The following is a 10,865-nucleotide window of genomic DNA, read 5'->3' as shown; positions in this document are numbered from 1 at the left end:
AAGCAGCTCACTGCTGCTGCAGTTTCTTATCTTGATTTGCAGACTTTGTTCATTTTTTGTTGCCATGATTGTTATTATTAGTACTTAGATCACTGGAAATCCCTGTATTTATAAAAACGAGATTGGTGCTTTTTATTCACATAGATGTTCCATTTACATGTCAGGATCTGGTTATTATGGAAGGATTCAATATTTAACTGTCATGTATCATCACAGTAACAGAGTTACAGACATCAGCAGCTGTAAACACTCATAAAAACATTACAAAATCCATCCTGTGGTTTGGTGCCGACCTGTATATATGGAGTAGTTAACGTTTATAATCATCAGTGAACGTTACAGACGTTGTTTTTGGTTCCTCTCTGTTTCCTGAATATATCCATATGTATGTGAATGTGTAAATGAGAGACATTAAACTATAGCACTTTGTAGAAAGAGTTTTAGAAAGTTCCCTCCATTTACTTGTATTAGTTCACAGGGCAGATCTGCATCCTCCTGTATGGCGGCGACGTTAACGTATCGCAGCAGCGGGCCAACCCGCTCAATGAGGCGTCTGTATATATGTCTATGGCAACAGTGACCTGCTGTGTGTCCTCCAGCAGCGTCAGCCAGCCACACACATTTCAAATAATGATGATACGTAATCATTTGAGTGTGTACGTGGAGGAATCAGACATATTGTTGCTTATCTGACAGATACTAACATGTTTTAACCAACATGTTGGCCCGTTTGGAAACCAGCATGGCAGAAACAACTACATCCATCAGGAGAGAAACAGCCTGTAAAAGCTCCTTAATGTGCTGGACTGCTGCTCTATATCCGTTTCTATGTAGTCACATGCACTTATAACTGTAATTGATTGATTTTGTTGAAAACTTGAAACATGAAGATGGTCAGGGAGTTCTGCAGAGCCTCTGAAGTGGATTCATGGATGTTTATTCTGAATGGACATCAGAGATGATGATATCCTTTGGAACCGTAGACTCACTGAATCAAATGTGTTCACATTTCACCCAGTTACCAAGACATTTTTAACTTGTATTCACTTTCCTGAAGATCTCAGCCTCCCCCTCAGCTCCCCCTGGGGAAGCTTCTGGCTTCATTCTGCTGACTGACATTTCCTGTGTGTTGGTGACTTGTTCCAGATGTTTGGATCTGGATCCTTGTCCACCAGGACCCTCAGCCTTTCCTCGGGTCTCTGCTGTCTTCCTGTTCCTACTCTGTGTGAATGCTGGGATTCAACTTGCCATCATGTGCAGGTGTGATCTGTCCTCTGCCAGGTGTCCAGGTGGAAACCAGGTCATGTGACATCTGAATTTAACATTTAGCTCACATGTTGTATTCATTTAGCTCACATGTTGTCTTCGTTTATCTCACATGTTATCGTCGTTTAGCTGACATGTTGTCTTCATTTAGCTCACATGCTGTCTTCACGTAGCTCACATGTTGTCTTCATTTAGCTCACATGTTGTCTTCATTTAGCTCACATGTTGTCTTCGTTTAGCTCACATGTTATCGTCGTTTAGCTCATATGTTGTCTTTGTTTAGCTCACATGTTGTTGTCCTTTAGCTCACATGCTGTCTTCATTTAGCTCACATGCTGTCTTCACGTAGCTCACATGCTGTCTTCATTTAGCTCACATGTTGTCTTCACGTAGCTCACATGTTGTCTTCATTTAGCTCACATGCTGTCGTCGTTTAGTTCACATGTTGTTGTCGTTTAGCTCACATGTTGTCTTTGTTTAGCTCACATGTTGTCTTCATTTAGCTGGCATGCTGTCTTCACGTAGCTCACATGTTGTCTTCATTTAGCTCACATGCTGTCTTCACGTAGCTCACATGTTGTCTTCATTTAGCTCACATGTTGTCTTCATTTAGCTCACATGTTGTCTTCGTTTAGCTCACATGTTATCGTCGTTTAGCTCACATGTTGTCTTTGTTTAGCTCACATGTTGTTGTCCTTTAGCTCACATGCTGTCTTCATTTAGCTCACATGCTGTCGTCGTTTAGTTCACATGTTGTTGTCGTTTAGCTCACATGTTGTCTTCGTTTAGCTCACATGTTGTCTTCATTTAGCTGGCATGCTGTCTTCACGTAGCTCACATGTTGTCTTCATTTAGCTCACATGTTGTCATCGTTTAGTTCACATGTTGTCGTTTAGCTCACATGTTGTCTTCATTTAGCTGACATGCTGTCTTCACGTAGCTCACATGTTGTCTTCATTTAGCTTACATGTTGTCATTGTTTAGCTCACATGTGGTCGTCGTTTAGCTCACATGTTGTCTTCGTTTAGCTCACATGTTGTCTTCATTTAGCTCACATGTTGTTGTCGTTTAGCTCACATGTTGTCTTCATTTAGCTCACATGCTGTCTTCACGTAGCTCACATGTTGTCTTCATTTAGCTCACATGTTGTCTTCATTTAGCTCACATGTTGTCTTCGTTTAGCTCACATGTTGTCTTCGTTTAGCTCACATGCTGTCTTCATTTAGCTCACTAACCCTAACCCTGAGCAGAAGGAAGAGAAGACTTCTCATTAATAAACAATTCAGTCCTCTGTTTCTTTTCTTCTGTGTGTGTGTGTGTGCGTGAGAGAAAAATGGTGCTTTCACTGTTTCCAGGAACAGATTGTAATGTTCTGTAGAAGATTTGTGGACAACAGGAAGTGTGTGTGTGTGTGTGTGTGTGTGTGTGTGTGTGTGTGTGTTCACTACAATGATCTGAGTGTTGGCGGTGACTCAATGAAATCTGAAGATGGAGAACAGGCTCAGTTAAAGCAGAGTCATGTAGAACTAATAGTTCAAACATCGTTTCCATGGCAACAGCTTCAGAGCAGGGAGGAGCCAACATGGCCAACACTGAAGACCGTGTTGACAGAACCCTGCAGCAGCAAGACTCTGGATGATTCCACTAACATTAAAAACAGTGAGTCAGGCAAGGAGTGGCAGATGACTGAAGACTCAATCAGACAGGCAGAGAGACAGAGAGGACAGGTGAGACAGGTGGCAACAGACAGCCACACTGATGAAAAGCATAAAAATGTCACTTTTTGAGTTTTGGCGGAGTAAAGGGGAGAGAAGAGCATTTCTGGTGAGAACCAATCAGCGGAGACTTCTTCCTTCACAGCTGTAAGTCTGGTTTATTTACATTTACACGTCAGTATCGTAAATGTGTTAAATGGTAGCAGTTACATCACAATATTACACAATGTACACAATAATCTGCTTTAATGTAAACCTCCAGAAAACGATCCAAATAAAAAGTGAATGTGTTACCATGAATAATTTGAGGTGCATGTTGAACACTTATGCACATGTACAAATGCACTTGTCCATATTTTTTTATTTTTTATATTTAATATTTTTATATTTTATGTTTATTGCTGTTTGCACCAGGGATTTGAGGGAAACGATGTTTTAATTCTGTGTATGTCCTGTACATATAGCAGAATTGACAATAAAGTTTGACTTAACTTGACCTCAAATCAAATCACTTTTATTTATATTGCCCAAAAGCACAATCACAGCTCCTCACTGGGCTTCTTAGTCTGTAAAACTGAGCTCAGCAGATCCACAGAGGACAATCCCTCTCCAGAACAGACTCACATGCAACAGAACGACAAACTCACAGTTTACAGATTTCATCCACAGAATATTTGACACATGTTTTACATTAAATAACTAACAGCTGTTTTTATTGTCTGGATTCATTTATAAGTTGAAATGTTGAACAGATCAGATCAGTGTTTCTTCTCAGTTATTATCAAGTATTTCTCAAAGATGTTCAGTTTACTGTCAGTGTCACAGCGCGGTGAGGTTGTCTTGTCGTGGGGTCTGTCTTGTGAACTTCCTGTTTTATTTTGAAATTAATTCTCCTCTCGTTTCAGGTCACTTGCCCTTCCTCTTGTGTCCCTGGTCTGACGTCATCCCTGATTCCTGATTGTTTCCACCTGTGCTCCCCTCCCTCATGTGTATAAAGTCTTTGTCTTCCCCTGTCTCCGTGCCAAAGTATTTCGTCTTCATGTCGTATGCCTAAGCCCTTTGAATCCACAGTCCTTGATCTTCCTTGTGATAAGTATTTTCTTGGTTTATTTATCTGTATTTTTTGTCCTCTCTTGAAGCGTGAATTTTGGTTGTAAATTTCTGGTTAAGGTTTTGTTTGTATTTGGAGATTTTCTAGCCCTTTTGGTTTTCCTCCTCGAGAGTGAATTTTTGTTGGTTAATTTTCATAAGATAGAATAGATAAGTTTAATAGCCTTGTGCTTCCTCTTCGGAGTGAATTTTTGTTGTAATTTTCGTACTTAGATTTTGACCCTAGTTCAGTGTAGTTATCCTCCTTCGGGAGCGCCTTTTGTTTTCTGTGTTCTATGTTGTTTGTCTTGTGTTTGTCTCAGTACTTTCATAGCTTTTGGTTATCATTCATTCCTGAGAGTCAAAGAATCAGATTAATAAAACTTGACTGTACTTCTGCCATACTGCATCTGAGTCCTCTTCTTTCGTCCAAGTCTGACAGAGAGGAATGTTCACATTTAACAGGCTGACAGCAGAGGACGGAGAAACCCATTCATTTAGTAGTTGATGACTTTTTGAATAATCGTTTCGGACAATCTGAAGGTTTCATCAGTTTTCAAGGTTTTCATGTGACAGACTTCCATATGACCAAAGACAGGCTGAACATTGACAGTAAGATGGTTTACACCGCCTGCAGATGGCTTCAGACCTGCACACCTGCAGTATGCATTAAAGTCATGAAACTGACGGTTCTGGTTGTTAGGAGATGTTACAGGTTCTGATTAATGATATCTACATGAGCTAACCTCACAGTGTCACAATAATAACAATCATGGTATTCAATACAATATGTATATAGTATTGTTTGATGTCAGCTATAAAAGTTTTCATCCAAGGGACAAATGTGAATGTTGGAGGGCCACATTTGGCCCACAGGCCGCTGACTGACACCACTGCCTCTGATCCAAGAGTCGTCTTCAGTCCAGCTGACTTCTATATGACTCAATCGTAGTTTTCGGTTGTACTGGTCCTTTAATGTAAATCAGAGGTGTGATTAACCCTTTAACATTAATCTTCATGAAATCAAAATGTTTTGATTGTCTCTTCATATTTGGGTTTACTGGTTTCGTTCCTCCTCTTTGAACAGGGAACAGTTGCTCGGTGACAGTGGAGTTCGGGCGGAGCTGCAGGACAACAGGGTGGCATCTCTGCTGCCGCCTGTTGGTACAGAAGTGTTCAGACGCTTCACACCGGCCTCACTGCAGGAGATCCAGCAACGTCATGAAGCAGAAGAGAAGGAGCAGGAGAGGAGGAAGAAGATGGAAGAGGTAAAGAACACAATAATCACACTATAGCTGTCACTAACACAGAATCAGTACCATGATGATGACGACTCAGGCAAACAGAAGTGGGGGGTCCTCAGAACTCCTAAAACTTTGGACAATGAGCTAAACAAACGTCTCTATGAAATCTTTGCCTTTGATTAAAGTGTAAACGCTGCCACACTGCCTGTTACAATTACACTGTTCATATTATACATATATACAATGTGCTGTTTTATTATACTGTTTACTTTTACTGTTATTATTGTTTATTGTAATACTACTGTCCATTGGCTGGTGTGACACAGAAACTTCCCCATTTGTGGGACAAATTAAGTAATTCTGGTTCTGATTTTGATTCTGAAAACCGAACTCTCCTCTCTAAATGACTGGCTCTCTGATTGACAGGTAGCAGAGAAAGAACAGCCCAAACCAGCAAGTGAGCTGGAGGCTGAGAAGCTCCTCCCATTCATCTATGGGGACCCACCCCCTGAGCTTCTTAAGACACCATTGGAGGAGCTGGATCCCTTCTACCAATCACAGAAGGTCTCTTGCCCATGAACTTCAGGGTTATTAAACATTCTCAGAACTGATGAAAAACTGATAAAGATGTTCAAATGAGCTGTCAGAGAGACCGGTGACTCTCTCACCTGTAACTCTCTGACCGGTGACTCTCTCACCTGTAACTCTCTGATCGGTGACTCTCTCACCTGTAACTCTCTGACCGGTGACTCTCTCACCTGTAACTCTCTGACCGGTGACTCTCTCACCTGTAACTCTCTGACCGGTGACTCTCTCACCTGTAACTCTCTGACCTGTGTCTCAACTGTAGACGTTCCTTGTCCTTGGTGAAGGAAACATGGTCCACAGGTTTAATGCTGAGCCGTCCTGTTACCTGCTCAGTCCGTTCAACCCACTGAGGACCGTCGCCATCAAGATCCTCCTTCACTTATATCTTTTAGGATGTCACACTGTGCTTCTTTCTGATTGGTCCATGAAACCAGCAGATGTGGTTGTTTTTGTCTCTTTGTTGCTGTTTTCTGTCTATCTGTGGTTGTTTTCTGTCTCTGGTTGTTTTTGTCTCTTTGTTGTTTTTGTCTCTCTGTGGTTGTTTTTGTTCCCTTTGTTGTTGTTTTTGTCTCTCTGTGGTTGTTTTTAGCCCCTTTGTGGTTGTTTTTGTCTCTCTGAGATAATTTTTGACTCTGTTGTTGTTTTCTGTCTCTCTGTGGTTGTTTTTGTCTCTTCCTGTTTTTTTTTTGTCTCTTTGTGGTTGTTTTAGTCTCTTTGTTGTTGTTTTTATCTCTATGGTTGTTTTTGTCTTTTTGTGGTTATTTGTTTCTCTGGATGTTTTTAGTCTGTTTGTGGTTGTTTTAGTCTCTTTGTTGATGTTTTCTGTCTCTCTGAGGTGATTTTTGTCTCTCTGTGGTTGCTTTTGATTCTCTTTGGTTGTCATGTTACTACATTTTTTCCTTAGCACCAAAACGTTATTCAATGTGTTCATTATGTTGACAATCCTGACTAACTGTGCGTTGATGGTGATCAGTGATCCTCCCGCATGGACAGATAAATTGCAGTGAGTTCTCACACACACACACACACACACACACACACACACACACACACACACACACACAGTATCTAACTGTCTTGTAAGCATTTCTGAGAAACAAAGAGTCCGTCTGGCCTCTGAGTCTTTCACAAAGCTGCCATCTCAGAGCAGATAATGGTCACTTAAGTTTCAACAGTTTGACCTTTGTGCAAAGTTTGAGCTGTGCTCAAAAAATGAGACGCTGCTGTATCTCAGTTAAAGTCTGCATCCTTCAGAGGAGCATTTGAATGCCAATTACCTCACAACACCGCCTGAAATCTGTCCCAATCTGAAGGCTCCTCCAGATGCTCCCTCTTCTCCCTGTTTCTGGAGGATGCACTGCTATGATGATTTGTGGCCTCGCATATCCCAAGATTCTTTGCGTGCTAAAAAAGAAGAAAGAGAAAAAGAGAAAATGGTGACATCGCATGGCGTAGATCATCACTTTCGTAGGCCTGGGTGGCAGAAATTGTGACGAAAGGGTAAAACATCTGGTGATGCAACCAGGAAATGCTCCAAAGGCTAGACCGTCCCATTTAACAGCTGATGAGGTTAACAAGGTCTCTCCAAAAGGACTCGCATTTGAAGACCACAAAGGCCGGGTCCTTCAAAGGATGAAGACCCTGAATTGAGACACAGCAACTGTGTGTTATCTGTGACACAGTCACATTGTTTGAGCCTTGCTGACTTTCTTTGTCTTGGGCTGATTCCTTAAGCCTGATTAAAGGGGATTCAGATCACCTGTGCACATGGTGGGGAGACTGACTCCTGATTGAGGAGTGGAAGCAGCGTTGAGCATTTGTCTCCCAGCCAACCATGTTGCAATGACACCCTTTTGTGAGGGCTTATAAGAGGTGGGGAATGGCACACTGGTGGCTCTCACCCTCAGTCCTCATTCTGAATCTGTTCCTGACCCATTGAGAACCTCATTCCCCTAAGGTTGTCAGCTGGAAACTCTGGTCTGTTTAGGCCCTTTTCTATTTTGATGGGCATTTCCCCTTAGATTTTCATGTTTTTTTGTTTCTATTCTTATGTAGCTTGGGCTGGCCTGTAATCAATTTACTGTCAGTTCTGCCACTACATATGTGACCACTGTGTGATGTCTTCTGCCTTAAGGAATCACTCGGAGCAGTTCAAGTTTGACAGCAGGTTTATTGGGCACCTGGGTGATAGGAAAATGGATCATTAACGGTTCTTTCTGTTGATAGGACAGCACAAGCTCGGTCTGAAAGGATAGGACCGAGCTAGCGTTAGTATTAGCATTAGCGCAGAGTTTTTACTGGCAATAAAACCTAAAATATACACAGAGGTAACTTACAAAAACATGGTGAAATTAATCCAGGACACACAAGATACAAGTACACACAGCCAGCCCAACTCCCACTCGGCTAATGAGACAGTTATCATTCATTTCATTCAGAGATTCAGACATTCTACAGTCAATCTTTCCCTGGTCTGAGGACCACCCACAATCCTTTGCTATTTAACTAAAGTGCAGTGGCAAACTGCAACAGCAGATGACGTAGTCCCATTATCTGGATTTAAATCTAACCCTTTTTTACACTGTTACACATTGAAGTTCTGTTATTGCCCCCTAGAGGCTGCAGAATTCAGCAGACAGCATCATGATGATCTGTTACCGGACAGCAGACAGATCCAGTCTGCTTCTCAAATCAGATCTGAAAGATGGAGTGATCACAGTTTTATTTGAAAGTGACCCAATTGGATCTTTGGGTCCATACATGACCAAACAAACAGTATCTGCATGTTTTCATTGATCTCGTGATTATATTCCAGTAACCATTTTATTTAACATGAAAGAGGATATCAAAAGATCCTCATGGGACAGACTGGTCCCCAGTCGCACCTCATGGGACAGACTGGTTCCCAGTCGCACCTCATGGGCAGACTGATCCCCAGTCGCACCTCATGGGCAGACTGATCCCCAGTCGCACCTCATGGGCAGACTGATCCCCAGTCGCACCTCATGGGCAGACTGATCCCCAGTCGCACCTCATGGACAGACTGGTCCCCAGTCGCACCTCAGCTCAGAAATCAGCCTTGAGTTTGTGCTGAATGAGCCTACAGACTAGGAGAAGCTTGTTATTATAGTTGTTGTCTGTTATGCAGTTGTCTTTGTATTTTTGTTGTTGCTCTTAAATATTTCAGTGTTTTTCTTTCTTTAAACAGATATGTGTTCACGGCCATCTACACATTCGAAGCCATTGTTAAGATTGTGTCCAGAGGCTTCTGTGTTGGAAAGTTCACCTTCCTCAGAGACCCATGGAACTGGCTGGACGTCACTGTCATCATCCTGGCGTAATAATAATAATAATAATAATGATAATAATGATAATAATGATAATGATGATAATTCATTTGAATTATATAGCACTTTTCAAGGACACAAAGTCGCTTACAGAGTTAGGTAGATAGATAGCAAACAAAGATAATACACAGCAAAAAAAGATAATACAAAGATAACAAACAAAGAATAACAAGACACAAAGCACAGCAGGGAACAAAAGCAGTAGTGGGGTGTGGGGTGGATAACAGTGGTACAAACAAATAGACAAAAACAGATACAACAGAAGTCGAGAGGTGGCAGGGATGGATTGAAGAGCGGTGGGGGGCTGATGAGTGAGGAGGGTGGAAGGAGAGTGTAGTGGGCGGGTCAGGGGGAGAGGGCAGGAATGAGCAAGGTTATGGGTAGGGGAGATCATCGGCTTGTGAAAAGAGGTAGGTTTTTAGGTGTGATTTAAATGTGGTAAGTGAAGGGGAGTCACAGACTAGTTGGCGAAGAGAGTTCCAAAGTTGGGGTGCAGATCTGGAGAATTCTCTGTCTCCGAAGGTTGTGAATCTGGATGGTGGTATAGTCAGAGTGAGAGTGGAGGAGGATCGGAGGGCTCAGGAAGGGCGATGGGGGATAAGGAGGTCAGACAGGTAGGGTGGGGCCAGGTGATGGAGTGCTTTGAAGGTCAGGAGGAGTATTTTGAGTAATAATAATAATAATAATAATAATCAATAATGCATGTGATATGCACTGAATGATCACAGATTTACTTAGATTTTCAGCCAAATGAGACAAAAAGGAAACATGACAGAGGAAGGAAGGAGACGGACACACAGTTAAAACATCTGCAGATGATGTCAGTCTGTTGGTCTCTACAGAATAAATCAGTCTATCACAATCTGTCTCAGATTGTAATTCTTATAGTTGTTGTTGTTATGTTTTGTGTCTCTTTGAAGTTGTTTGATTTCACAGAGATTCAATACAAGCTTACAGTTTGTGATGATGATGGTGTGTTTCTGTGTTTCAGATTTGTGTCAGAGTTCACAGATTTGCATAAATTCTCTGTGCTGAGTTTAGCTCCTCGAATACTGAAGATCATCCCAGTCATCTCAGGTCAGTGTATGTTTGTCTGTGTGTGCGTGCGTGTGTGTGTTTGTCTGTGTGTATGATTGTTTGCATGTGTATGTTTGTGTGTGTGAGTGTGAGAAACCATCACACATTAAAGTTCATGAAGCAGCTCATAAACTCTGGGGGATTTTAAGTCAGATGCCATTGGTCATTTTTTTAAAATCCCGCCCCTCTCTCTCAGGAATGAAGGTGACTGTTGGAGCTTTTGTCCAATCAGTGAAGAGGCTTGCTGGCGTCATCGTCCTGTTGGTGTTGGGTCTCTGTGTCTTGTCTGTGATATGTATGCATTTATTCATGGGAAACCTGAGGAACAAATGTGTCATATTGCCAGCGTGGAGCAACCAGACTGACGACGACACTCTTCACTTCACCAACCAAACACCAAGCAGTGGTTTCAGTTACTCCGAGTACTTGGACAGGATGGGTATGATGATATTTATTGTTTGCTTTTTTGAAACACATGACCAGTATTAAATGTGCCAAATGTATAACACAATATATATATAACAATAATGAAAGAGGTA

General features: G+C 41.8%; 1 protein-coding gene across 2 annotated transcripts in view; it reads left to right on the top strand.

Moving 5' to 3' along the window:
* The first annotated feature begins 553 nt into the window (after positions 1-553).
* Positions 554-10,865, top strand: part of LOC119024039 (sodium channel protein type 4 subunit alpha B-like) — a 29,129-nt gene continuing 18,817 nt past the window's right edge. Inside the window, exons 1-8 of one of the 2 annotated variants that reach the window (XM_037106425.1) lie at positions 554-3,128; positions 5,158-5,338; positions 5,741-5,878; positions 6,165-6,283; positions 6,816-6,905; positions 9,111-9,239; positions 10,241-10,326; positions 10,523-10,765. In XM_037106425.1, the coding sequence (XP_036962320.1) occupies positions 3,025-3,128; positions 5,158-5,338; positions 5,741-5,878; positions 6,165-6,283; positions 6,816-6,905; positions 9,111-9,239; positions 10,241-10,326; positions 10,523-10,765 (1,090 nt within the window). In that variant the 5' untranslated portion in view covers positions 554-3,024. The remainder of the gene's footprint in view (positions 3,129-5,157; positions 5,339-5,740; positions 5,879-6,164; positions 6,284-6,815; positions 6,906-9,110; positions 9,240-10,240; positions 10,327-10,522; positions 10,766-10,865) is intronic. The other variant, XM_037106424.1, reaches the window with a different exon arrangement.

This window comes from Acanthopagrus latus, chromosome 8 (assembly GCF_904848185.1).
Source record: "Acanthopagrus latus isolate v.2019 chromosome 8, fAcaLat1.1, whole genome shotgun sequence".
NCBI lineage: Eukaryota > Metazoa > Chordata > Actinopteri > Spariformes > Sparidae > Acanthopagrus > Acanthopagrus latus.
The sequence above is the reverse complement of the archived record's forward strand: the minus strand, read 5'-3'. Positions and strand labels throughout refer to the sequence as shown.